This window comes from Perognathus longimembris, chromosome 22 (assembly GCF_023159225.1).
Source record: "Perognathus longimembris pacificus isolate PPM17 chromosome 22, ASM2315922v1, whole genome shotgun sequence".
Taxonomy (NCBI): Eukaryota; Metazoa; Chordata; class Mammalia; order Rodentia; family Heteromyidae; genus Perognathus; species Perognathus longimembris.
In genome coordinates this window covers 7,085,276-7,111,190 of record NC_063182.1, presented here as the reverse complement: position 1 = coordinate 7,111,190, position 25,915 = coordinate 7,085,276, and the positions used below count along the sequence as shown (strand labels likewise).

General features: G+C 45.6%; 5 protein-coding genes and 1 pseudogene across 5 annotated transcripts in view; all 6 read left to right on the top strand.

Annotated features, from left to right (window-relative positions):
• The first annotated feature begins 490 nt into the window (after nucleotides 1–490).
• On the top strand, nucleotides 491–2,626 carry LOC125340198 (annotated as a pseudogene).
• The window catches only part of LOC125339773 (protocadherin gamma-C4), a 365,900-nt gene continuing 342,492 nt past the window's right edge, over nucleotides 2,508–25,915 (top strand). Inside the window, exon 1 of the mRNA XM_048331032.1 lies at nucleotides 2,508–2,769. Coding sequence (XP_048186989.1) covers nucleotides 2,680–2,769 — 90 coding nt within the window. The 5' untranslated portion in view covers nucleotides 2,508–2,679. The remainder of the gene's footprint in view (nucleotides 2,770–25,915) is intronic.
• LOC125340160 (protocadherin gamma-A2-like) lies at nucleotides 6,483–9,999 on the top strand. Its single transcript, XM_048331610.1, has 2 exons — nucleotides 6,483–8,981; nucleotides 9,979–9,999. Exons 1-2 carry the CDS (start codon nucleotides 6,561–6,563, stop codon nucleotides 9,997–9,999), a joined length of 2,442 nt encoding a protein of 813 aa, XP_048187567.1. The 5' UTR covers nucleotides 6,483–6,560.
• On the top strand, nucleotides 12,021–15,942 carry LOC125340159 (protocadherin gamma-A3-like). Its single transcript, XM_048331609.1, has 2 exons — nucleotides 12,021–14,931; nucleotides 15,922–15,942. The coding sequence occupies exons 1-2, from the start codon at nucleotides 12,511–12,513 to the stop codon at nucleotides 15,940–15,942; spliced, it is 2,442 nt and encodes an 813-aa protein (XP_048187566.1). The 5' UTR covers nucleotides 12,021–12,510.
• On the top strand, nucleotides 17,658–20,319 carry LOC125339782 (protocadherin gamma-A3-like). Its single transcript, XM_048331043.1, has one exon. The coding sequence runs from the start codon at nucleotides 17,705–17,707 to the stop codon at nucleotides 20,183–20,185; it is 2,481 nt and encodes an 826-aa protein (XP_048187000.1). The 5' UTR covers nucleotides 17,658–17,704; the 3' UTR covers nucleotides 20,186–20,319.
• On the top strand, nucleotides 20,216–24,601 carry LOC125340158 (protocadherin gamma-B1-like). The gene is given in 3 exon segments (XM_048331608.1): nucleotides 20,216–20,219; nucleotides 22,943–24,113; nucleotides 24,115–24,601. Coding segments are annotated over 3 exon segments (1,662 nt in total).

Sequence of the window (25,915 nt, the reverse complement as noted above, 5' to 3'; positions counted from 1 at the left end):
CATTTCCTGCTTTTGCTGGTCAACTGTAGTAAGAGTCTCACACTTACAGACTTTTCTATATAGACTGGCTTCAAACCATGATCCTCACATCTTACCCAGCTGCAATATTATTTTATTCAAAATATATTGCCTTTGTTTGAATTCTAAAACCTACATCACACACATTTCAGAAAAAGTAAGAATAGAGCTAAAATCTGGAATTGAAAAGTTCCAAGGTTTCTGGAAACTGCTCATAGCACAATGGAAAGGAAATGAGGTGGGCCCAGTGTTTGAAAGCCTGACCTGCTAAACATTTATTTTTCCCTCCAACTTGTTTTATTTTCGAACTGCCGCTGCTGTACCTGGCCTGGGAAATTATTAAATGGTGAAGCTATAGGACAAGAATAATAGAGGTTTGATTAGTGAAGTCTTAACCCTTGTTACCAGACTAGGAAATAGGGGAAACGAATTCCCCAGAGATATTAAGAGTTGTCTGGCACATTGAGGTTTAATGGCATTTTCATATAATCAAGTAAATGAATATAGCTTCTCCTTTCTGTATACATATTGTGGGATGATTAACTGTTTCTTCCATTGAGTGAACTATCAAGTTCATCAGTTTTTCTAGGAGTGCAGAAACTGGTTAGGACTTTGGGAGCCACTGTTCACCAAGCTGGGCTTCGCAGAAATCCCAAGCCCAGTTGAAAGGAGGGTGGAAAAAGGAAGAAAGAAAAGAGGGAAAAACTGTGTGCCTCTTGGAATCCTCATCACCACCACCAGGTTAAAAAGTCTGCCTGAAGCTGCCCAAACCCTACTTCTGGAAGACTCTCCACTCGGAATTATCTTGAAAATTGAGTTGATTTTTTTAGGCTCTGAAAAGCAGAGAAAGGATCTACCCTTCACAGCGGTCGGGGAGAAAACTAAGAAGCCAAAGAGCAAGGGCGACCCCGGCCAAGCCCAGCGCCTGCCGTGGCTGCTGCTTCTGTGCCTTTTTCTAGAACTACTATGGGAAGCCAGTGCGGGGGACATACATTATTCCGTCCCAGAAAAGACGGACAGAGGTTCTTTTGTGGGAACATCGCCAAGGACTTGGGGCTACAGCCCCCCAAGAGCTGGCGGATCGCGGAATCCGCATGGTCTCCAGAGGTAGGACGCAGCTCTTTACTCTGAACCCCTGAATCGGCGGCTTGGTGACCGTGGGCAGGACCGATCGCAAGGAGCTCTGCGCCTAGAGCACGCGCTGCCTGGTGACCTTTCACATCCTTGTTGAGGATGAAATGAAGCTTAATCCTATCGAAGTAGAAATAATGACAACAGTCCCCAGTTCCGGTTGCAAGAACTGGAATTTAAAATGAATGAAATAACGGCTCCAGGTGCCTTGATGTGGGTGTGAACTCTCTCCAGAGCTACCAGCTCAGCCCCAATCCTCATTTCTCTCTGGATGTACAGCAGGGGCCTGATGGGGCTCTGCACCCAGAAATGGTGCTCCAGAGTTCTCTGGACAGAGAAAAGGCAGCTAGCTGTCCACCGCCTTTTCCTCACTGCTTCTGATGGGGGCAACCCAGTCCGTTCAGGAACTCTCCACATTCAAGTTCAGGCGGTGGATGAGAATGTCAATGGGCCAGCTTTTACACAGGACAAATACCATGTAAGTGTCCCCGAGAAATCCCAGTTATATGTAATAACTCAGCTGCTGAGGGTCAGTGCCACTGACCCAGATGAGGGGGCCGATGGGGAAATAACATATTCCTTTCACAATGTAGATCACAAAGTGGCCCAAGTATTTCAGGTGGATTCTCATACTGGAGTCATAGCCAATAAAGAACCACTGGATTTCGAAGAATACAAAAGTGTATCCAGTGGAAATTCAAGCTCAGGATGGTGCTGGTCTCATGGCCAGAGCTAAGGTGCTTGTCAAAGTTTTAGATATCAGTGACAATGCCCGGGATGTAAGCATCCCATCGGTCACCACTGCAGTCCCAGAAAACTTTTCTCCTGGGGCCATAATTGATCTCATCAGTGTCCATGACCAGGACTCTGGAGACAATGGCCACACCACCTGTTCCATTCCTGGAAATCTACCCTTTAAATTGGAAAAGTTACCTGATAACTACTACCGCTTAGTAACAGAACGAACACTGGACCGAGAACTTTCCCCTGGCTACAACATCACCGTCAGGGAACTCCACCTCGATCTACCCAAACCTGCACTTCGCTGTTAGTGACGGGCATCAGTGACAACGCCCCGCTTTTCCAACATGACTCCTATTCCGTCTACATTCCTGAAAATAACCCCAGAGGGGTTTCCATCTTTTCAGGGAGGGCCCAGGATGCTGACAGTATAGAGAATGCACAAGTGACTTACTCTCTTGGGGGTGACATCTTTGGAGGGACACGCTTGTCCTCCTACCTCTCTGTTAATTCTGACTCTGGGGTCCTCTATGCATTGCGGTCCTTTGACTATGTGGTCTCCTGTGTCTTCCTGGCCTTCGTCATTGCGCTGCTGGCGCTCAGGCTGAGGCCTGGCACGCAGTGCACCTGCTCGGGGCCTCCAGCAGAGGATTGGCTGGCGCGCCCGCCTCTCACTTGGTGGGCGTGGCTGGAGTGCAAGCTTTCCTGCAGACCTATTCGCAGGAGGTGTCCCTGACTGCGGACTCCCGCCAAAGCCACCTCATCTTCCCCCAGCCCAACTATGCCGACATGCTCATCAGCCAGGAGAGCTGGGACAAGAAGGATGGCCTCTCTGCACCTCAGTCTTTACTTGAAGATAAAGAGGGAAATTTGTCTCAGGTAAACTTGTGAATTTATATGCTATGTATATTCAAACAGTTAATGGTTTGGCTTCCTTGCTTTTCTAGCTAGTATATTAGTTCTGTTTACTATACCCTAGGAGGTTTCTATTGAAAATCCTGGATGGGCTTTGTGTTGCCTGCCTGTAGTTCCAACACTCTGAAAGCTGCAGTGTTGAAAGTCTGAGGTGAAGCTGAGCAACGTATCACTACCTCCTGGAAAACAATCAAAGAATAACTGTTCTTACAATGGAAAGGAGACTATACCATAATATATGTGGAGGCATGAAGACTATACCTGATATGCTTTTTAATTTTAGAAAGAGGATGCTATTAGAAACAAGGAGCTCTGGTGTACAAGCAGTTTCTTGTTTACCACTGCCCAAATCACTTCACTGCTTTGAATTTGCTGTTCTCTTATCTGAGCAGATGGAGCTTGACTACAAAAGGCCCACCAGTACTTGTTGACTAACACTATTTTTCACATTCCCTGCATTATACACAACTGCTTATTCCTCTGTGAGTTTAATGTTCTCCCTCAAGGAGGTATAATATTTGAAGTAACCTTTTTAGTTATGCTAATATAAATTATAGAAATCTACAAAAGCTGCACTTTTAAAGTACTTTGAATATTTTTGTTTAATCTTTTATTAGGAGACATTTTATGTATGCTTGAGAATGCATTTGTTAATCAGGCACCAGTGGCTTACACCTGTAATCCTAGGTACTCAGAAACCTGAGGATTATAGTTCAAAGCCACCCAGGCAGAACAGTCTTTGACGCTCTTATCTCCAAGTAACCACCAGGAAACTGGAAATGGCGCTGTGGCTCAAAGTGATAGAGTGCTGTCCTTGAACAAAAAAGCTCAGAGACAGTACCCAGGCTCTGAGTTCAAGTCCTTTGACAAACCAAACAAAAGAATTCATTCATATAAGCCAAGTGCTTGTGGCTCATGCTTGTAATTCTATCTATGTGTCGAACTTCACAGGCAGCAGGAACAGGAAATTTGTATGAGACTATTATCTCCAATTAACCAGCAAAGCCAGAAGTAGAACTGTGGCTCAAGTAGTACAATGCTAGCCTTGAGTCTAAAAATTCAATAGCACCCAGACCCTAAGTTCAAGCCCCAGTACTGGTACACACACACACACTCACTCACACACACACACACACACCAAAGAATACATCTGATTTATATCTATACCATACAATTAGAGAAAATAGTTTTGAGCCTCTTTTACACTATATCTGTAATAAGAACAACTAACAAAAATCAAGTATATATTCAATTTTAAGTATGTTAACCTCTCACCGTGCCTTGATAAACCTCCTGTGCTCCAGTGAATTACGAAGGTATATAAAATTAAAAAGAAACAAACAGGAAAAATAAAGCATCCATTCAAATAGAAGATAAATACCTGAATGGAGTAGAGAACGAACATGGCATGAGGTGAAATAATCCAATCACAGAAAGACAAATACTGTATGATGCATCTTGTATGAGGCTGTTGGACTGGTCAAGTTCACAAGGACCAAAAATAGAATGATGGTTCTCACGTGCTGAAGGAGAAGGCTGGAAGAGATGCTGGTTAGTGTTTTGCAAGTCCCAAGTTTCACCAGAGGAAGAGAAGGCTCTGGACATCGATAGTGACAGCAGTTATACAACCATGTAACAAGAATTATTTAGTGCCACAAAACTACATACTTTAAAATATCAAACTGAGCCAGGCATCACTGGCTCACGCCTGTAATCCTAGCTACTCAGGAGACTGAGATCTGAGGACTGGGCTCAAAGCCACCCAGGCAGGAAAGTGGGTGAGATTCTTATCTCCAATTAGCCACCAGAAAACCGGAAATGGTGCTGTGCCTCAAGGGGTAGCGCTAGCCTTGAGCTGAAGAGCTCAGGGACAAGGCCCAGGCCCAGAGTTCAAGCCCCACAACTGACAAAAAAAAATCAAACTGGTAAATATTGTTAAATATGTTTATAATAATTTTTGAAGGAAAGAAGTCTAGTTACCCTACTGGTAAGATCATGTTTAAACCAAAATACACATAGAGAAGCTACACAAAAGAGGAGGGGCCATAAAACTACCCAGTGATCCAGATGTTTCAGCACACTAGCTGAACAGCACTAAGTGAGTCACCACAACCAAAGAAGGAAGCAAAACATAGGAAAAAGAGGACCAGGAAATAACCAAATATCCTCATACCAACATATAGAGGAAATGGCATTTTTTCCATGATGGCATATAGGGCAGTAACTCAAAGAAACATAATCAATATAAATGAATCTCAAAATGCAATACTAAGTAGAGTGCACAACAGAATAAACATGGCATGTTATTATGAATTTTGCATAGACAAAAATGTATGGAAGTATGCTATATGTAGTTACAAAAAATATATAGGGTCTGGGGCTGTAGATCAGTACAGAGCAATGGCAAGCTTTGGGTTCAAATTTCATCACTGCAAATCCATAAGTAAACAAAACATAAAAACCTGTAAAGGAACAATGAATACTATCACTGTACCAAGTTTGTTTGTAAAACTTCATCTCCAATAACCAGAATAACTATTTCAGGCAATAATCAGCAATAGTTAAAAGTTATTTAAAACCACATTTATTTATTTTTTATTTGTTTGTTTAAAACAGTGTTTACTTAATCACAAAACATTTCTACACAGGGTGGATTTCATACCCTTAGGAATCACAACATATCAGAAAATGACAGCAATCTCAAACAGTTTGAGTGCTTGATATCTACAGTGGTGAAGTTCTCTTTCTGTTCAAGCTTTAGTCCGTGTACTTATCTTCCGATTCCACAATATTTCTCAAACTCTCAGAGCTGTAAGCATTTTTTCAACGATCTAGAACATTACTCCAACCTGTTTTTTTTTTTTTAAAAGATCCAGGCCTATGCATTAGGGTCCAGGTTCCATCACATCTTTCAAAAGGCTTACCTGACATTCAAACCATGTTAGATACTTTTCCAGTGCATTCCCCACCACAGAGGGTGCCCAACCCCATGTCAGAGAAGGCATCCAATTCTGAAAGGCTTTCTTCACTTTCCTAGGTTCTCCCCACCATGCAAGCTTCCTTACACCATGCTCATCATTTCCATCACCATCCTGAATCCAACCAAAGTCTGGGTTCCCCATCCAATCAAGTATCTGGTGATTCATTAATACTGATGTTGAAGTGAAACATTAGACTATTGAGCACAGCATTTTAAAACACATGACCTTAGGAGAAAATACACCTCCTGTTATTAATTGATCTTTTTTGCATCAACATGGAAGCGGTGGAAGATGTTTGTAATGAGGGCAAACAACTGAGTCTGGTTAATTCTTTGTGGGTTCAATAATTCTGTATTGTTGGACGAGTATAAAGAACACATGAATTTACACCACTTCTGTTCATCCTGGGGGAGAGAGAGGCGATATTGGTTTTAAAAGATTTACTCCTAAAGGTTTTACAAACTTAAAATCGCAGGAGAACTTGACAGATCACTGGGGTTTGCCTGAGCGGGTGCAGAATCTCGCTGGGCCTCTGGGCGTCGCTGTTGACCAGCTAAGCAGTGCCAGGCAGCCAGACAACCCAGCCAACGTTCGCGCGCTCGCACGCAGGGCTGGGCATTGAGCCTGCACCCTTCGGGTGGCAAAGCAACTCCGTGCAGCAGCCCATTCGTGCTCTGCACCGTAGCCTGCGTCCGCCACCCTGGGAAACAGAGAGTGGGATCTGCCCCGGAGCCTGGGAATCGTTCCTCCGGAAAAGCCCGCGGCAGGAGGGCAATGGCGCCTCTGCAAAAGTTCCTCCCCCGCGGAGAGCTGGTGGCGCTGAGCCTGCTCTGGGCCGTCCTGGGCGAGGCTGGGGCGGGGCAGATCCGCTACTCCGTGCCCGAGGAGCTGGACAAAGGCTCCTTCGTGGGCAGCATCGCCCAGGACTTGGGGCTGGAGCCGCGGGCGCTGGCGCAGCGCGGGGTGCGCATCGTCTCCAGAGGTCGGGCGCAGCTGTTCGCGCTGAGCGCGCGCAGTGGCGGCTTGGTGACGGCGGGCAGGATCGACCGCGAGGAGCTCTGCGCCCAGAGCGCGCGCTGCCTGCTCCACCTCAACGTCCTCGTGGAGGACGAATTGACTGTTTATTCGGTGGAGGTGGAAATTACAGATGTGAATGACAACGCCCCCCGTTTTGGAGCAGAGCAGCTGGAGCTAAAAATGAGCGAAACCACTGCACCGGGATTCCGGATCCCTCTTAAGAGTGCGCACGACGCTGATGTAGGAGACAACGCCCTGCAGAAGTATGAACTCAACGCAGATGCCCACTTCTCCCTGGAAGTGCGAAGTGGAGCGGATGGGAACATGTACCCGGAGCTGGTGCTGGAGCGCGCTCTGGATCGCGAGGAAGAGGCCATTCATCACCTGGTTCTTGTGGCTTCTGACGGGGGCAAGCCGGTAAGATCTGGCACCTGCCACATCCGAATCAAGGTCCTGGATGTGAACGACAATGCTCCTGTATTTACACAGCCCGAGTACCGAGTAAGTGTTCCAGAGAATATACCCGTAGGCACCCGAATACTCACCGTATCGGCCACCGACACCGACGAAGGATACAATGCTCAAGTGACATATTTTCTAGAGCAAATCCCTGGAGAACCCTCAGACAAGTTTGAACTGGAATCAACATCTGGAGATCTAACAATCATTAAAGGCCTGGATTATGAGGCTGCTACATTCCATGAAATTGATATTGAAGCTCAGGATGGGCCTGGCCTTCTAACCATAACAAAGGTCACCATTACCGTTTTGGATGTGAATGACAACGCCCCAGAATTTGACATGATGTCTGCCACTAGCTCTGTTCCCGAGGACTCTCCTCCAGGAAGCATCATTGCACTCTTCAATGTGCATGACAGAGACTCCGGGCAAAATGCTTTTGTCTCCTGTTCACTCCCGGAGAAACTGCCTTTCAAGTTAGAAAGGTCAGTGGACAATTACTACAGACTGGTGACGACCAGAGCCCTTGACAGGGAGCAGGCTTCCTCTTACAACATCACTCTAAGGGCCACCGATGGAGGGAGCCCGCCACTGGGCACGGATGCGCACGTTTGGCTGCAGGTGGCAGATATCAACGACAACCCACCCGCCTTCCCCCAGGAATCCTACTCCGTCTACCTTAAGGAAAACAACCCCAGAGGCGCCTCCATCTTCACAGTGTGGGCTCAGGATCCAGACAGTGACCACAATGCGCATGTCACTTACTCTCTGGCTGAGGAGACCTTTCAAGGAGCCCCTCTCTCCTCCTACATCTCCATCAACTCTGACAGCGGGGTGCTCTATGCCCTGCAGTCCTTTGACTATGAGCGATTTAGAGAACTCCAGCTCGTGGTGACAGCTAGTGACAGCGGGAAGCCTCCACTCAGCAGCAATGCGTCCTTGCACCTGTTCTTGGTGGACCAGAATGACAATGCGCCTGAGATCCTCTACCCCGTGGTCCCCACCGATGGTTCCACGGGTGTGGAGCTGGCGCCTCGCTCCGCAGAGCCGGGATACCTGGTGACCAAGGTGGTGGCCGTGGACAGGGACTCGGGACAGAACGCCTGGCTGTCCTACCGCCTGCTCAAGGCCAGCGAGCCGGGGCTCTTCACGGTGGGGCTGCACACGGGTGAGGTGCGCACGGCGCGGGCCCTGCTGGACAGAGACGCGCTCAAGCAGAGCCTCGTGGTGGCGGTGCAGGACCACGGCCAGCCGCCCCTCTCGGCCACCGTCACGCTCACCATCGCCGTGGCCGACAGCATCCCCGACGTCCTGGCCGACCTGGGCAGCGTGCAGACCTCCAGCGAGCCGCGGGACGCCGACCTCACGCTCTATCTGGTGGTGGCCGTGGCTGTGGTCTCCTGTGTCTTCCTGGCCTTCGTCATTGCGCTGCTGGCGCTCAGGCTGAGGCGCTGGCACGCAGTGCGCCTGCTCCGGGCCTCCAGCAGCGGATTGGCTGGCGCGCCCGCCTCTCACTTGGTGGGCGTGGCTGGAGTGCAAGCTTTCCTGCAGACCTATTCGCAGGAGGTGTCCTTGACTGCGGACTCCTGCCAAAGCCACCTCATCTTCCCCCAGCCCAACTATGCCGACACCCTCATCAGCCAGGGAAGCTGTGACAAGAAGGATGTCCTCTCTGCGCCCCAGTCTTTACTAGACGATAAAGGAGATGAATCCTCTCAGGTAAAGTTATCTTTTAAATAATATTCTTATTTCTGTTTTTCAAATATCTTTGCCTACTTTGTTGCCTCCACTGCTTAACTACTTTCTTCTCCATGTGTCCGCAAGGATATATTTAATTTCCAGAAATGAATCCTAATGGATCATTTAAAGTAGTTTTAGATGATCACAGGTTGTAAAATGAGTAGAACAGCTGGAATCCTGTTATAATGGGCATAAATCAGGAGTTAGTAGATGGTGGTGATACAAGAAATAATTTTTATTGCCAAGAATCACAATTTTCCACCTCAGAGGATAACATCTCACTGCCTGGATGGATAATTACTTCTGTCTTAGAAACATAAGGGATGGGCAGGCCTTGCTGGATCACACTTCTAATCCTAGCTCTCTAGGAGGCTGAGATGGAATTAGTGTTGTTCAAACCCTGCCTAGCCAGGAAAGTTCATGTGACTGATATCTCTAGTTAACCACCAAAATGGCAAAAGTGGAGCTTGACTCAAAAAGAGGAATGTCTGACTTAAGCCATAAGGTTCTGAGTTTAAGTGCCCCAGAGAGTTTAAGTGCCAGTGGTGGAGCACTGGCTTGAATGCACAGTGCCCCGTGTTCTCTCCTCAGCACTTCAATCCGTTCTCCCATTCTGGATTTTGTGTTGAGGAAAAATCTCTTCCTCTTTTAAAATGTAAAAACTGTTGTGCAACAGTTTAGTTGGTAAAAACCTTACATTTTGTCTCAGTGGTTTTCTTCAGATTGGTGGTGAATTTCTTCACTTGCTTTAATGTGTAATGAATGCTACTAAAGGGATAAAAATTTGAAACTATGTTGTGTGTGTGTGTGTTTGTGCGGGTGTGCACATGCGTGCTGCACTGTGGGTTGAGCCCAGGGTCCTCAAGCAGCTTGTGCCCTGCCTCTGTCATGCATCCCACCCCAGAGGTGCAATGTTTGGGGAAGACTCATCTTGGCACATCTGTTTAGCTCTAAATCACGCTGCCCTCTAATGCAGCTGTCTACTTCGAACCACTGACTGACTTATCACTTGCTCTATAAAAAGTTGGTAAAGTCATTGTATACTGGTCTCCTTTTATTGTCATTCTTCCTATCTTGAAATTCGAATGCCAATTTTACTTTTTAAAATATGCTGTACTGTCAACACAGCTTTGATTTAAAAAACAAACCATGAAAGGGATTCAGAGGTTGTATCACACAATTGCCCCTAACGGTCATCTTTGTACATTTTCCCACTCATATAGATTCTATAATTCCAATCTCTCACCTAATCTGAACAATCTTGAAACTACAGTTTTCCTTCTACTTTCCATTTTCCAGGTTGGCTTTCATTAAATTGGTCATATATTTAAAACAGAGGATAATGAACAAAGTGATACTGTATGAGCTGGGATGGATTTGATGTTGATTTGGAAGTAATTGTGTACCAATTGACTCTTTTTTTCCAAGTGTAGTTGTTTAGTGGTTTTCACAAGTACAACATGGCTAACTTATACTCAAAACCCAGTCATACAGAGAATTGTTTGATAAATATTTGTTTACAGGCACGGTGAGTCATTAGTAGCTCAGACTGGCCTCAAATTCCCAATGCTCCTCTTTCAGTTTCCCAGTTTCTGGGGTCACAGGTGTATGCCCACCATACCTGGCTCCATACATTCCATTTTAATAATTAGATGCCAAGACTAACTTCTACATACTATGTAAATGTTTATTTCCAGATTTCATACTTTGATTAGTTAAGCATATGCTTAACTAATCAAAACATTTGCTGCACTATCAGTGTATCTTATTTGAGTTCATTGGAAACTGTGTATATTGGTATTAGAACTAGGAACGTGAAAGGGAATACCAAAATTGAGAGACACAGGATAAAAAGACAAATGACTACAAAAGCAATACTTGCAAAACTGTTTGGTGTAAATCAACTGATCAACTCATGGTGGGAAAGGGAAAGGGTGAGGAGGGAGGGGGGAATGAGGGAAGAGGTAACAAACAGTACAAGAAATGTATCCAATGCCTAACGTATGAAACTGTAGCCTCTCTGTACTTCAGTTTGACAATAAAACATTTTTTAAAAAAAGACAGGAAGGAGAGGCTAAGTTTTATCTTTTAATCAAAATACATGGAAGAAAAGTCCTAAAAGACATCAAGTATGAACAAATTTCCAAAGCAAATGCGTAACTGTTTGACTCTTGTATTTCACACTATCACATATCTTCAAATACTGTGATTCTTTAATAACATTTGATAAGAAAAGCTGAGATAATTTATTCAATTGTGCTTTTGTGATTTCAAAATTATCTATGTGGTACAGTTGAAATTCATTATGGAAAAATATGTCATAGTATCTTCACATGTAAGAAAATGATCAAATACAAATAGAGAAAATTTTAAAACAGAGTTCTTTTAAGTGTGTGTAGTAACTCCATACACACAAATTCATTATGGATAAGGATGCAATGCATCAAGATTGAGGTGACAAATATGTATTTTATTTCTACTTTTGTGCTCAAATCAGAGATATCACAAGAAAAGGGATTCTGGCATGCAAAACAAAAGTTTCTCTACTAGTTTCAGATGTGTGTGTGTGTGTGTGTGTGTGTGTGTGTGTGTGTGTTAAAGAAAAATGTCCTAACTCTCCAGACTTAGGCAGAAGAACATCTCTCAAAATCCAGAAAGTCTATAATTTCTGTCTCACTTTAAGCATGTTCCCTGGTCCCCTTCTCTCTTATTTACTGGAGTGGTCTTTGCTAATCTCTGAAGCCAGGTTAAAGGCACTAACAACTCCCTTGGCCTCTCCCATTGCTATCCCATTGCACTCTAAATTTCAGTTTGCTTTTGCACCTTCATAAACTCTGTGATGTTGGTGGTTATAGTTATATCGTTAGCCTTAAATCCCCAGACAAAGGTATTATCTGACACCGAGTTGTGGATTTATTTAATAAACATGTCAGGCTATTAAACATAAACTTCAGGAATTAAATCTGGGGAAAGGGAAGAAATAAACCAAGGAAGGAAATTGCAAATATGACTGGAATTTCTGTGTGGTTCTTAAACTGCATTTAGAAACAGTAACTCCACTGTGCTTGGAGAAATATTGGTGGAATTGAAGATTGTATATAAGGAAGCTAACTTGAAGTCCAACCCTTTGACATATGTCATTTAAATTATATGAAACTACAACTCGTAGCATTACCTTGAACATACACACAAAAGGTTTCAGATGTGAGCAAAGGAAGTTATCTGAGTGTGTGCAGTAAACGCTGAGGCCTCTGGGTGTCGCTATTGACCACGCATGAAGAAAACCCGCTGCTGGAGCGCCAGTCCACCATTTCCTTGCTTCCCAAAACGCAGAGCCAGAAAACCGGGCAGAAAACCGAGGCGAAAACCAAGCCCGCCCCACAATTCAACCCGCGCTGGGATCTATGAATAAATCCCACAAAAGCCTTAACTTCTTGAGGAAGTAAGGCTGGAGTGCAACGTGGGAAACTGGAAACGGATTCAGAGAAAACAATCCAGCAGAAGGGCAATGAGCAATTGCTTGGCATTTCGAAATGGCAGGGGACTGGCTCTGTTGTGCGCGCTGCTGGGGAGCCTGTGGGACCCAGGAACCGGGCAGATCCGCTACTCCGTGCGCGAGGAGCTGGACAAAGGCTCCTTCGTGGGGAACCTCTCCAAGGACCTGGGACTGGAGCCCCGGGAGCTGGCGCAGCGCGGGGTCCGCATCGTCTCCAGAGGTAGGGCGCAGCTTTTCTCTCTGAACCCCGGGAGCGGCGGCTTGGTGACGGCGGGCAGGATCGACCGCGAGGAGCTCTGCGCCCAGAGCGCGCGCTGCCTGCTCCACTTCAACGTCCTCATTGAGGACAAATTGAAAATTTTTGAAGTAGAAGTAGACATTACAGATATTAACGATAATGCTCCTAGTTTTCCAACAGAGGAATTAGAAATCAAGATTGGTGAACTAACCGATCCTGGAACGCGATTTCCACTTAAAACTGCTTTTGACCCAGATGTAGGCACGAACTCCTTGCAGAACTACAAGCTCAGTCCCACTGACTACTTTTCGTTGGTTGTGAACACTGCCTCTGATGGTGCTAAGTACCCAGAGCTGGTGCTGGAGCGATCCCTGGACCGTGAGACAAAGGCAGTGCACCAATTGGACCTCACTGCTTCTGATGGTGGGGACCCGGTCCGCTCAGGTGCCCTGTGCATCCAAGTGATAGTGGTGGATGCAAATGACAACCCGCCCGTGTTTACACAGCCTGAGTACCATGTCAGTGTTCTGGAGAGTGTGCCAGTGGGCACCCGGCTGATCACAGTGAATGCCACTGATCCTGATGAAGGATTCAATGCTCAAGTGTCCTATATTCTAGATAAAATGCCTGGGAAAATCGCTCAGGTTTTCCAGCTCAATTCAGCAACTGGTGACATATCAATATTAAAAAGTCTAGATTATGAGGAGGCTATGTCCTATGAGATTAAAATTGAAGCACAAGATGGACCAGGCCTTTTCTCGAGAGCCAAGGTTCTAGTCACAGTTCTGGACGTGAATGACAATGCCCCGGAAGTTACCATTGCTTCCCTCACAGGCGCCGTCCCGGAGGAGGCGGCTGCAGGGAGCGAAATTGCCCTTATCAATGTGCATGACCGGGATTCTGGACAGAATGGACAAGTTTCCATTTTTGTCCTAGGAAATCTGCCATTTAATTTAGAAAAATCCGTAGGCCAGTATTACCGCCTAGTGACCGCTGGGTCTCTGGATCGGGAACAGGTGTCCCAATATAACATCAGTCTGAGAGCCACCGATGGCGGGACTCCTCCACTGTCCACGGAAACTCGCATCACTCTGCAGGTGACAGACATCAACGACAATCCTCCTACCTTCACACCTGCCTCCTACTCCGCCTACATCCCAGAAAACAACCCTAGGGGAGCCTCAGTCTTCTGTGTGACTGCCCAGGACCCAGACAGTGAGGACAATGCTCGCATCACTTATTCACTGACAGATGACACCCTACAGGGAGTGCCACTGTCCTCCTACATCACCATCAACTCCAACACAGGTGTCCTGTATGCCCTGCAGTCCTTTGACTATGAGAGATTTAGAGAACTCCAGCTCGTGGTGACAGCTAGTGACAGCGGGAAGCCTCCACTCAGCAGCAACGCGTCCTTGCACCTGTTCTTGGTGGACCAGAATGACAATGCGCCTGAGATCCTCTACCCCGTGGTCCCCACGGACGGTTCCACGGGTGTGGAGCTGGCGCCTCGCTCTGCAGAGCCGGGATACCTGGTGACCAAGGTGGTGGCCGTGGACAGGGACTCAGGGCAGAACGCCTGGCTGTCCTACCGCCTGCTCAAGGCCAGCGAGCCGGGGCTCTTCACGGTGGGGCTGCACACGGGTGAGGTGCGCACGGCGCGGGCCCTGCTGGACAGAGACGCGCTCAAGCAGAGCCTCGTGGTGGCGGTGCAGGACCACGGCCAGCCGCCCCTCTCGGCCACCGCCACGCTCACCATCGCCGTGGCCGACAGCATCCCCGACGTCCTGGCCGACCTGGGCAGCGTGCAGACCTCCAGCGAGCCGCGGGACGCCGACCTCACGCTCTATCTGGTGGTGGCCGTGGCTGTGGTCTCCTGTGTCTTCCTGGCCTTCGTCATTGCGCTGCTGGCGCTCAGGCTGAGGCGCTGGCACGCAGTGCGCCTGCTCCGGGCCTCCAGCAGCGGATTGGCTGGCGCGCCTGCCTCTCACTTGGTGGGCGTGGCTGGAGTGCAAGCTTTCCTGCAGACCTATTCGCAGGAGGTGTCCGTGACTGCGGACTCCCGCCAAAGCCACCTCATCTTCCCCCAGCCCAACTATGCAGACATGCTCCTCAGCCAGGAGAGCTGGGACAAGAAGGATGGCCTCTCTGTGCCCCAGTCTTTACTAGGCGATAAAGGAGATGAATCCTCTCAGGTAAAGTTATCTTTTAAATAATATTCTTATTTCTGTTTTTCAAGTATCTTTGCGTACTTTGTTGCTTCCACTGCTTATCTACTTTTTTCTCCACGTGTCCGCAAGGATATATTTACTTTCCAGAAATGATTCCTAAAGTAGTTTTAGATGATCACAGGTTGTAAAATGAGTAGAACAGCTGGAATCCTGTTATAATGGGCATAAATCAGGAGTTAGTAGATGGTGGTGATACAAGAAATAATTTTTATTGCCAAGAATCACAGTTTTCCACCTCAGAGGATAACATCTGACTTCCCAGATGGACCATTACTTCTGTCTTAGAAACATAAGGGATGGGCAGGCCTTGCTGGATCACACTTCTAATCCTAGCTCTCTAGGAGGCTGAGATGGAATTAGTGTTGTTCAAACCCTGCCTAGCCAGGAAAGTTCATGTGACTGATATCTCTAGTTAACCACCAAAATGGCAAAAGTGGAGCTTGACTCAAAAAGAGGAATGTCTGACTTAAGCCATAAGGTCCTGAGTTTAAGTGCCCCAGTACGTACCATTCAGTGGTGGAGCACTGGCTTGAATGCACAGTGCCCCGTGTTCTCTCCTCAGCACTGCAATCTGTTCACCCATTCTGGGTTTTGTGTTGAGGAAAAATCTCTTCCTCCTTTAAAATGTAAAAACTGTTGTGCAACAGTTTAGTTGGTAAAAACCTTACATTTTGTCTCAGTGGTTTTCTTCAGATTGGTGGTGAATTTCTTCACTTGCTTAAATGTGTAATGAATGCTACTAAAGGGATAAAAATTTGAAACTATGTTGCGTGTGTGTGTGTTTGTGCGGGTGTGCACATGCGTGCTGGAACCTGCACTGTGGGTTGAGCCCAGGGTCCTCAAGCAGCTTGTGCCCTGCCTCTGTCATGCATCCCAGCCCAGAGGTGCAATGTTTGGGGAAGACTCATCTTGGCACATCTGTTTAGCTCTAAATCACGCTGCCCTCTAATGCAGCTGTCTACTTCGAACCACTGACTGACTTATCACTTGCTCTATAAAAGGTTGGTAAAGTCATTGTATACCGGTCTCCTTTTATTGTCATTCTTCCTATCTTGAAATTCGAATGCCATTTTTACCTTTTAAAATTATGCTGTGCCCTCAACACAGCTTTGATTTTAAAAACAAACCATGAAATGGATTAAGATGTTGTATCACACAATTGCCCCTAAAGGTCATCTTTGTGCATTTTCCCACTCATATAGATTCTATAATTCCAACCCCTCACCTAATCTGAACAATCTTGAAACAACAGTTTTCCTTCTACATTCCATTTTCCAGGTAGGCTTGCATTAAATTGGTCATATATTTAAAAAAGAGGATAATGAACACAGTAATACTCTATGTGCTGTGATGGTTTTTGATGTTGATTTGGAAGTAATTGTGTACTAATTAACGCTTGTATTTCACACTATCACATATCTCCAAATACTGTGGTTCTTTAATAACATTTGATAAGAAAAGCTGAGATAATTTATTCAGTTGTGCTTATTTTGATTTCAAAAGTATCTATGTGGTACAGTTGAAATTCATTGTGGAAAAATGTCATAATATCTTCACATGTAAGTAAATGATAAAATACAAATAGAGAAAATTTTAAAACAGAGTTCTTTTAAGTGTGTGTAGTAACTCCATACACACAAATTCATTATGGATAAGGATGCAATGCATCAAGATTGAGGTGACAAATATGTATTTTATTTCTACTTTTGTGCTCAAATCAGAGATATCACAAAAAAAGGGATTCTGGCATGCAAAACAAAAGTTTCTCTACTAGTTTCAGATGTGTGTGTGTGTGTGTGTGTGTGTGTGTGTGTGTGTGTTAAAGAAAAATGTCCTAACTCTCCAGACTTAGGCAAAAGAACATCTCTCAAAATCCAGAAAGTCTATAATTTCTGTCTCACTTTAAGCATGTTCCCTGGTCACCTTCTCTCTTATTTACTGGAGTGGTCTTTGCTAATCTCTGAAGCCAGGTTAAAGGCACTAACAACTAACTCCCTTGGCCTCTCCCATTGCTATGCCATTGCACTCTAACTTTCAATTTGCTTTTGCACCTTCATAAACTCTGTGATGTTGGTGGTTATAGTTATATCGTTAGCCTTAAATCCCCAGACAAAGGTATTATCTGACACCTAGTTGTGGATTTATTTAATAAACATGTCAGGCTATTAAACATAAACTTCAGGAATTAAAGTCTGGGTAAAGGGAAGAAATAAATCAAGGAAGGAAATTGTAAATATGGCTGGAATTTCTGTGTGGTTCTTAAACTGCATTTAGAAACAGTAACTCCACTGTGCTTGGAGAAATATTGGTGGAATTGAAGATTGTATATAAGGAAGCTAACTTGAAGTCCAACCCTTTGACATATGTCATTTAAATTATATGAAACTACAACTCGTAGCATTACCTTGAAAATACACACAAAAGGTTTCAGATGTGAGCAAAGGAAGTTATCTGAGTGTGTGCAGTAAACGCTGAGGCCTCTGGGTGTCGCTATTGACCACGCATGAAGAAAACCCGCTGCAGGAGCGCCAGTCCACCATTTCCTTGCTTCCCAAAACGCAGAGCCAGAAAACCGGGCAGAAAACCGAGGCGAAAACCAAGCCCGCCCCACAATTCAACCCGCGCTGGGATCTATGAATAAATCCCACAAAAGCCTTAACTTCTCGAGGACGTAAGGCTGGAGTGCAACGTGGGAAACTGGAAACGGATTCAGAGAAAACAATCCAGCAAGAGGGCAATGAGCAATTGCTTGGCATTTCGAAATGGCAGGGGACTGGCTCTGTTGTGCGCGCTGCTGGGGAGCCTGTGGGACCCAGGAACCGGGCAGATCCGCTACTCCGTGCGCGAGGAGCTGGACAAAGGCTCCTTCGTGGGGAACCTCTCCAAGGACCTGGGACTGGAGCCCCGGGAGCTGGCGCAGCGCGGGGTCCGCATCGTCTCCAGAGGTAGGGCGCAGCTTTTCTCTCTGAACCCCGGGAGCGGCGGCTTGGTGACGGCGGGCAGGATCGACCGCGAGGAGCTCTGCGCCCAGAGCGCGCGCTGCCTGCTCCACTTCAACGTCCTCATTGAGGACAAATTGAAAATTTTTGAAGTAGAAGTAGACATTACAGATATTAACGATAATGCTCCTAGTTTTCCAACAGATGAATTAGAAATCAAGATTGGTGAACTAACGGTGCCTGGAACCCGATTTCCACTTAAAACTGCTTTTGACCCAGATGTAGGCACGAACTCCTTGCAGAACTACAAGCTCAGTCCCACTGACTACTTTTCGTTGGTTGTGAACACTGCCTCTGATGGTGCTAAGTACCCAGAGCTGGTGCTGGAGCGATCCCTGGACCGTGAGACAAAGGCAGTGCACCAATTGGACCTCACTGCTTCTGATGGTGGGGACCCGGTCCGCTCAGGTGCCCTGTGCATCCAAGTGATAGTGGTGGATGCAAATGACAACCCGCCCGTGTTTACACAGCCTGAGTACCATGTCAGTGTTCTGGAGAGTGTGCCAGTGGGCACCCGGCTGATCACAGTGAATGCCACTGATCCTGATGAAGGATTCAATGCTCAAGTGTCCTATATTCTAGATAAAATGCCTGGGAAAATCGCTCAGGTTTTCCAGCTCAATTCAGCAACTGGTGACATATCAATATTAAAAAGTCTAGATTATGAGGAGGCTATGTCCTATGAGATTAAAATTGAAGCACAAGATGGACCAGGCCTTTTCTCGAGAGCCAAGGTTCTAGTCACAGTTCTGGACGTGAATGACAATGCCCCGGAAGTTACCATTGCTTCCCTCACAGGCGCCGTCCCGGAGGAGGCGGCTGCAGGGAGCGAAATTGCCCTGATCAATGTGCATGACCGGGATTCTGGACAGAATGGACAAGTTTCCATTTTTGTCCTAGGAAATCTGCCATTTAATTTAGAAAAATCCATAGGCCAGTATTACCGCCTAGTGACCGCTGGGTCTCTGGATCGGGAACAGGTGTCCCAATATAACATCAGTCTGAGAGCCACCGATGGCGGGACTCCTCCACTGTCCACGGAAACTCGCATCACTCTGCAGGTGACAGACATCAACGACAATCCTCCTACCTTCACACCTGCCTCCTACTCCGCCTACATCCCAGAAAACAACCCTAGGGGAGCCTCAGTCTTCTGTGTGACTGCCCAGGACCCAGACAGTGAGGACAATGCTCGCATCACTTATTCACTGACAGATGACACCCTACAGGGAGTGCCACTGTCCTCCTACATCACCATCAACTCCAACACAGGTGTCCTGTATGCCCTGCAGTCCTTTGACTATGAGCGATTTAGAGAACTCCAGCTCGTGGTGACAGCTAGTGACAGCGGGAAGCCTCCACTCAGCAGCAACGCGTCCTTGCTCCTGTTCTTGGTGGACCAGAATGACAATGCGCCTGAGATCCTCTACCCCGTGGTCCCCACGGACGGTTCCACGTGTGTGGAGCTGGCGCCTCGCTCTGCAGAGCCGGGATACCTGGTGACCAAGGTGGTGGCCGTGGACAGGGACTCAGGGCAGAACGCCTGGCTGTCCTACCGCCTGCTCAAGGCCAGCGAGCCGGGGCTCTTCACGGTGGGGCTGCACACGGGTGAGGTGCGCACGGCGCGGGCCCTGCTGGACAGAGACGCGCTCAAGCAGAGCCTCGTGGTGGCGGTGCAGGACCACGGCCAGCCGCCCCTCTCGGCCACCGTCACGCTCACCATCGCCGTGGCCGACAGCATCCCCGACGTCCTGGCCGACCTGGGCAGCGTGCAGACCTCCAGCGAGCCGCGGGACGCCGACCTCACGCTCTATCTGGTGGTGGCCGTGGCTGTGGTCTCCTGTGTCTTCCTGGCCTTCGTCATTGCGCTGCTGGCGCTCAGGCTGAGGCGCTGGCACGCAGTGCGCCTGCTCCGGGCCTCCAGCAGCGGATTGGCTGGCGCGCCCGCCTCTCACTTGGTGGGCGTGGCTGGAGTGCAAGCTTTCCTGCAGACCTATTCGCAGGAGGTGTCCGTGACTGCGGACTCCCGCCAAAGCCACCTCATCTTCCCCCAGCCCAACTATGCGGACACCCTCATCAGCCAGGAGAGCTGTGAGAAAAGTGAGCCCCTCATGGGACCTCAAGAGTTGCTTGAAACTAAAGGAGGCCTCGAGGTGTTTGGGGTAAGTTACCTTCTTTTTTTCTTTTTTTTGAGTATTATGCTGGTGCGGGTATTCTAATGCTTAAACACGTATTTAAGAACGAAAGCAATGGGTATTTCATTTATTCTGTGCCTTCTGAGTGTGTGGGAAAGTCGCACTTACTGGCCTATTAATGCAAAGTGGGCCTAGGTAACTCTCATCCGTGTGTTGTGAGTGGCAGGAAAATGGTGTTTGTCTCTTACTGGAGGAATCTCTAATTGTCACTGTGAAATTCCCAGACCTCTAAGTTACTCTTTGGAAAGTGTGACTCTTCTTCCTGTATCCTTGAATCATCACGATGAGAAAATGGCTTTGGTTACTGCTCTGGTGCTGTGGATGGAACTCAGGGCCATATTACATGTGTGCTCTACCACTGGACTGCTCAGCCCACCTTTTACATTCTAAATCCTTGTGGTGTGTTCTTGCTTACCCAGTCTATCCTGATTGAAAAGAAACAAAGTGTTTTATGTTCTCCTAGAGTATGTTTGAGTCTTCCAAGCCGGGTCATACTCTTTGTCTTGCAAGTACAAAAACCATTGAGTAAAAAATGTAGAGATCATTTAACATTTTAGTGTCGTGTGTGTGTGTGTGTGTGTGTTCATACTAATTTCCCAGTTTTTCCTGAAGATAGAAAGTCCATTTGTCTTAACTTTTATCAGATTTGGAGTTTATTATCCCTTGAGGAGGATTTTTTTTTTAAAGGCAGGGATTTCTCTGATTCTCGGCAGCAAATTTCCAGACCTCCAATCACAGTGAAATAAGAGTGTACATCATCTTCTACAACCTCCTTGAATTTTAAATCATGGGCCTATTCTGAAATTTATGAAATTACTTTAGCTCATATATTTATAAAGAGAGTCATTAGAAATGGACCAAAATGTGTTTCATTACTATAAGTAGACCGATCTCTCCCCAAATATAGCAAGAAAAGTTCAGGTGTGTGAACTAGAAGAAGATATTTATAAGCAAAAAAACCCCTGTACTCTCCCTCAACTTCAAATGCATCACAGAATTTTAAAATCACATAACTTTGGCCTATCTTTTTCGAGGGCATTCTTTATTGTATTAGTGTCTCTTTCCTCATAAGGACAAAAATATGTAACAGATGGTGCCAGAGGGCATTTATAGGCTCAATGGATAGAAATGTATCACCATAGTAGAGCATCTGCCTATCAGGCATATGGTTTAGGTTCAGTCTCCCTACTTCAAAGTAACAACAAAACACTTGTGCAAGAGAATTTTCTACAAACCATACAGCATACATATATGTTAGAGAGTACAATGGTAGTACAATTTGCATGTATTGGTTCATATAATGTAAAATCTCACACATTTTATTTTACTCAAATGAACGTTTTTCTAAAGGACAGGCAGGGATTCATTACAAAGCAAAGAGATGTGAAATTCATAGTAAAACAAACAACATAATGCATAAAGGCTTAGAATAGAGAAGATAAGAAAAAAACTTTCTAGGGAAACAGACAATATCCTACACCATTTACTGGAGTATGATTAGGAATAAGTACTCCAAAATAGCAAAGTAAGTTGTTAAGTTAGCATCTTAGAAAAATTTGTTGCTATAATGAGATATCTGAGGCTGGAGCAGGGGCTTATTTAAATGTTTGGGTTTTTTTTTCTGAAGGCTGGGAACCCAAGACTAAATCATCATTTTCTCAGCATCTGGTGAGGATCTTCTTGCTGAGTCTTTACATAGCAGAAAGTACCACTTGACAAAACAGAGCAAATGAGCCAGAAACAGCCGCTATAGGCTACTCATGTGCTTCCCTTAATTACTCACGGAGGCAGAGCCCTCACGACACAGTCATGCCCAAGGTCCTGCCTCCAAATCATGTAATATATGAATTTGGAGATTGTGTTTCTAACACATAAAATTTGTATTTTGAATAAAGGGATTCGCCCATCTGAACCTGCCTATTTAAGACCATGATTAAATTCTAAAGTAGAGGGTCTAAAGGTTCCCATATCTTTCTAAGACTCACCAGTGATCAAGTCATTTCATTTGTTAATGGTATTAAATTGTCCGCAGTTGGGAACTGAGATGACAGAATGTTGCATGTTCTTTCATATAGAAGGGAAGCGCTGGCTGACATGAGATTTGGCATTATCAAAACCACGTTTTGCCTAAATCCTTAGCTCTACTTAATGTGTTTTATAAAGTAGAGGAATAAGTCTAGGACTCGGCTCCCTCATTTTGTAAATATTATACCTTTGAAAGTTTAAGTTGATGAAGTGTATATGAAGAAATTAAAATACCAAACAAAGGAAGTTATTCCAATGAATCTGCAGATAAATAAGGACCATAGTCCGTTAAAATGTAAAAAATGATTTACTTATTTAGATATGACCATCATACCTGAGTTTATAAATGCCACACAATTAATTAATTATTTTTATATCCAACACTGGGAGGGGGGATGACTATGGCTATGAAAAAACAATGAACATGTAATGTTGAAAACACTCATGCAATGATGACCAACAAGAAAAGATAGAAGTTAAAGGAAACATTTGAGTATTTGTCTCTTCCGAGAACATTGAAACACATGTATGTAGAAACAAAAGCTTGCCCCTTTAAAGATATCTCTGGGCCATACGCAGTTTCTCAAGTCAACCTCCAGGTGCCGCTGTTGGCCAGAGAGAAGAGAAGCATCCTCAGGTCTGCAGGAGTCCCGCCAGTGCGTTTCTGCTTTTTCGGACACATATCAGAACACAGTCGCTGCTCTTGTGCACTCTCAAAGCAACTTCTGTCCTCAAATCACAAGTGATCGATTTAAGAAAAAGAAAAGAATTATTTGCTAGATAAATCTTGGAAAGAAGGCGCCTGGAGAGTCCAAGAAACGCAGAGAGGCGCCAGAGAAATAGAAACGATAAAAAGCCAGGTACTGTTTCTCTTCCTGCTCTCTTTGTTCTATGAGGCCATCTCTGAACCTACCCGATACTCCATTCCCGAGGAGCTGGGCAAGGGCTCTCGGGTAGGGAACCTCGCCAAGCATCTAGGGCTCAGTATCCAGGAGCTGCCAGCTCATAAACTGCGACTCAGCGCAGAGGATTATTTTCATGTCAGTGTAGAAAATGGGGATTTGTTAGTGAGTGGCAGGATAGCTAGAGAGACGATTTGTGGGAGAAAATCTGAATGTATACTGGAATTTGAATCAGTCACTGAAAACCCAATGAATATATTTCATGTCATTGTTGTAATCCAAGATATTAATGACGATACACCACATTTTGCTGCAAAGGGCATTGAATTAGAAATCTGTGAGTCAGCCTTACCGGGGGTAAAATTTCCTTTGGATTCTGCCCAAGATGCAGATGTAGAGACCAATTCACTGAAGTTATACACCCTCAGTGCCAATCAACACTTCACTCTTTCAACAAAAGAAAGTCCAGATGGAAGTAAATACCCAGAATTGCAGCTGGAAAAACTTCTGGACAGGGAACATCAGAGTTCCCATCGATTAATCCTGACTGCCATCGATGGCGGGGACCCGCCTCTGAGCAGCACCACCCAGATCTGGATCAAAGTCACCGATGCCAATGATAACGCCCCCGTGTTCAGCCAGGACATATACAAAGTTAGACTCCCAGAAAATGTGCCCCGGGGAAGCTCCGTCCTGAGGGTGTTGGCCACAGACCAGGATGAGGGTGTCAATGCCCAGATCACCTACGCCTCTCTTAATGCCCCTGCAAGCTCTATCCTCCTCTTCAGTCTACACCCGCATACTGGTGACATCACAACCAACAGTAGCTTGGATTTTGAAGAAAGAGATAGATATTTGCTTGGTGTGGAAGCCAAGGATGGTGGGGTGCACACAGCTCACTGTAAAGTGCAGATCGAAATTGTGGATGAGAATGACAATGCCCCAGAGGTGACATTCATGTCCCTTTCTGACCAAATTCCAGAAGACTCAAACCCCAGAACTGTAGTAGCTCTGATTAAAGTAAAAGAGGGATTCTGGGGAAAATGGCCTTGTCACGTGCTACATTCAGGAAGAAGTTCCTTTCAAGTTAGAACCCACCTCCAAGAATTATTACAAGCTCATGAATGACAAGGCTCTAAACCGAGGAGAGATTTCAAAGTACAATGTCACCATCACCGCCACCGACAGGGGGAAGCCGCCCCTCTCCACTGAGACATCCATCACCCTGCACATATCCGACATGAACGACAACGCGCCGGCTTTCCAGCAGGCTTCCTACGTGGTGCACGTGGCCGAGAACAACCCTCCCGGAGCCTCCATCGCGCAAGTCAGCGCCTGCGACCCGGACGCGGGGCGCAACGGCCAAGTGTCCTACTCGATCGTGGCCAGCGACCTGGAGGCGCGCGCGCTGGCGTCCTACGTGTCGGTGAGCGCGCACAGCGGGGCGGTGTTCGCGCAGCCCGCCCCGGACCACGAGCAGCTGCGCTCCTTCCGGCTCCAATTAGGAATGTAACAAATACATTTTAAAATTCCATATTTTTATTACTTTTGTATTGGTTTTTGAAGTGAGTCAAATCTGAAAACACTTTGAGAGTATTGTGTATATAAAGAAATTTATTTCAAAAACATCTCCCAGCCCCAGTAACAGCTGAATCTTCTAAGGATACTGAACAGTGCTTTAATTTACTCTCAATATTCCCTTAAATTTGAAACATTTTTATGCTAATTGTTAATTGAGGAATAATTTAAAAAACTGGTGCTAAACTGATTTATCTCAAATTTTCTCTGATACTCAAACATGTTATGAAGTAAGCCAGACCCAAAGAAACAAATATTACGTGGTTTCCTTCATTTGTGGTAGCAAGAATTTGTGTATAAATAGGTAGATAACAGTGTGTACTGTGAAAGCAGTTACAAATGAATTACAAATGAATTAACTGAAGTATAACAGACTCAGTGAAGAGCTCAAATAGTATAATCCATTTTAGAAAGCTAAGTGAGAGCCCAACAACATAAGTGTAAGCATCGGGAAATATGTACTTGATAGAGAGATGTGGGGCCAAATAGAAGGGGGTACACAAATGGAGGAGGGAAGAAGGGGCAGAATGCAGTCAGGAGTTCATCGTGAATACCACACAATTAAGAAAAAAAGGAAGGGTTGGGTGGAAGGGAATGAAGATGTTGAAGGGATGACACAGATCAAGATGCATGGTATTCATAAAGTGCTTTGTTACATGGCAAAAAATTTACTACACACCCTACCAAATTGAAGCAAGTGAGAGGAGGGTGGGTTGGGAGGGATTGGTGAGAATGTTCAAAGGCATGGGATTGATGAAGACATACTATATTCATGGACTGTGTTGCTGAATGGAAACTCCTTTGTACAGCTACTTACAGATAAAAATATTTTAAGAGTAAAAACCAAAACAGGAAAATAACTTAACAAAAATATTCAGTCCTATGAGGCGATGATAATGCATATATGACCAATAAAATATTTCCTTTTACTTGTTTCTAAAATGAAAAAGACTGGTAGAATGATTCAAGTGGCAGAGCACATGAGCACAGGACTCCTAGTTTCAACCCCAGTACCTCCAAAAGAAAGAAAGATATTTTGGAGAGCCCTTGCCTTGCAAGAACAAAACTCTCAGTGCAAACCCAAATAACACCAAAAAGTAAATAAAATTAAAGTGAAATTTAGAAATGATTGTGAAAACTATGCAGTGGTCATGGTAAACTAAGTCCACTGGGTTCTTTACAGTATGTTTCTGACTTCATAATGATATTAATATCACAGTTCTTTGCCCATAGTTTGAAGCTTTGTATT

Coding starts and splice junctions, on each gene's coding strand:
- LOC125339782 (XM_048331043.1), top strand. CDS start 17,705: ATGAGCAATTGCTTGGCATTTCGAAATGGCAGGGGACTGGCTCTGTTG.
- LOC125340159 (XM_048331609.1), top strand. CDS start 12,511: ATGAGCAATTGCTTGGCATTTCGAAATGGCAGGGGACTGGCTCTGTTG. Junction 14,932..15,921: donor AAGGAGATGAATCCTCTCAG/GTAAAGTTATCT, acceptor CCTCTAATGCAG/CTGTCTACTTCGAACCACTG.
- LOC125340160 (XM_048331610.1), top strand. CDS start 6,561: ATGGCGCCTCTGCAAAAGTTCCTCCCCCGCGGAGAGCTGGTGGCGCTG. Junction 8,982..9,978: donor AAGGAGATGAATCCTCTCAG/GTAAAGTTATCT, acceptor CCTCTAATGCAG/CTGTCTACTTCGAACCACTG.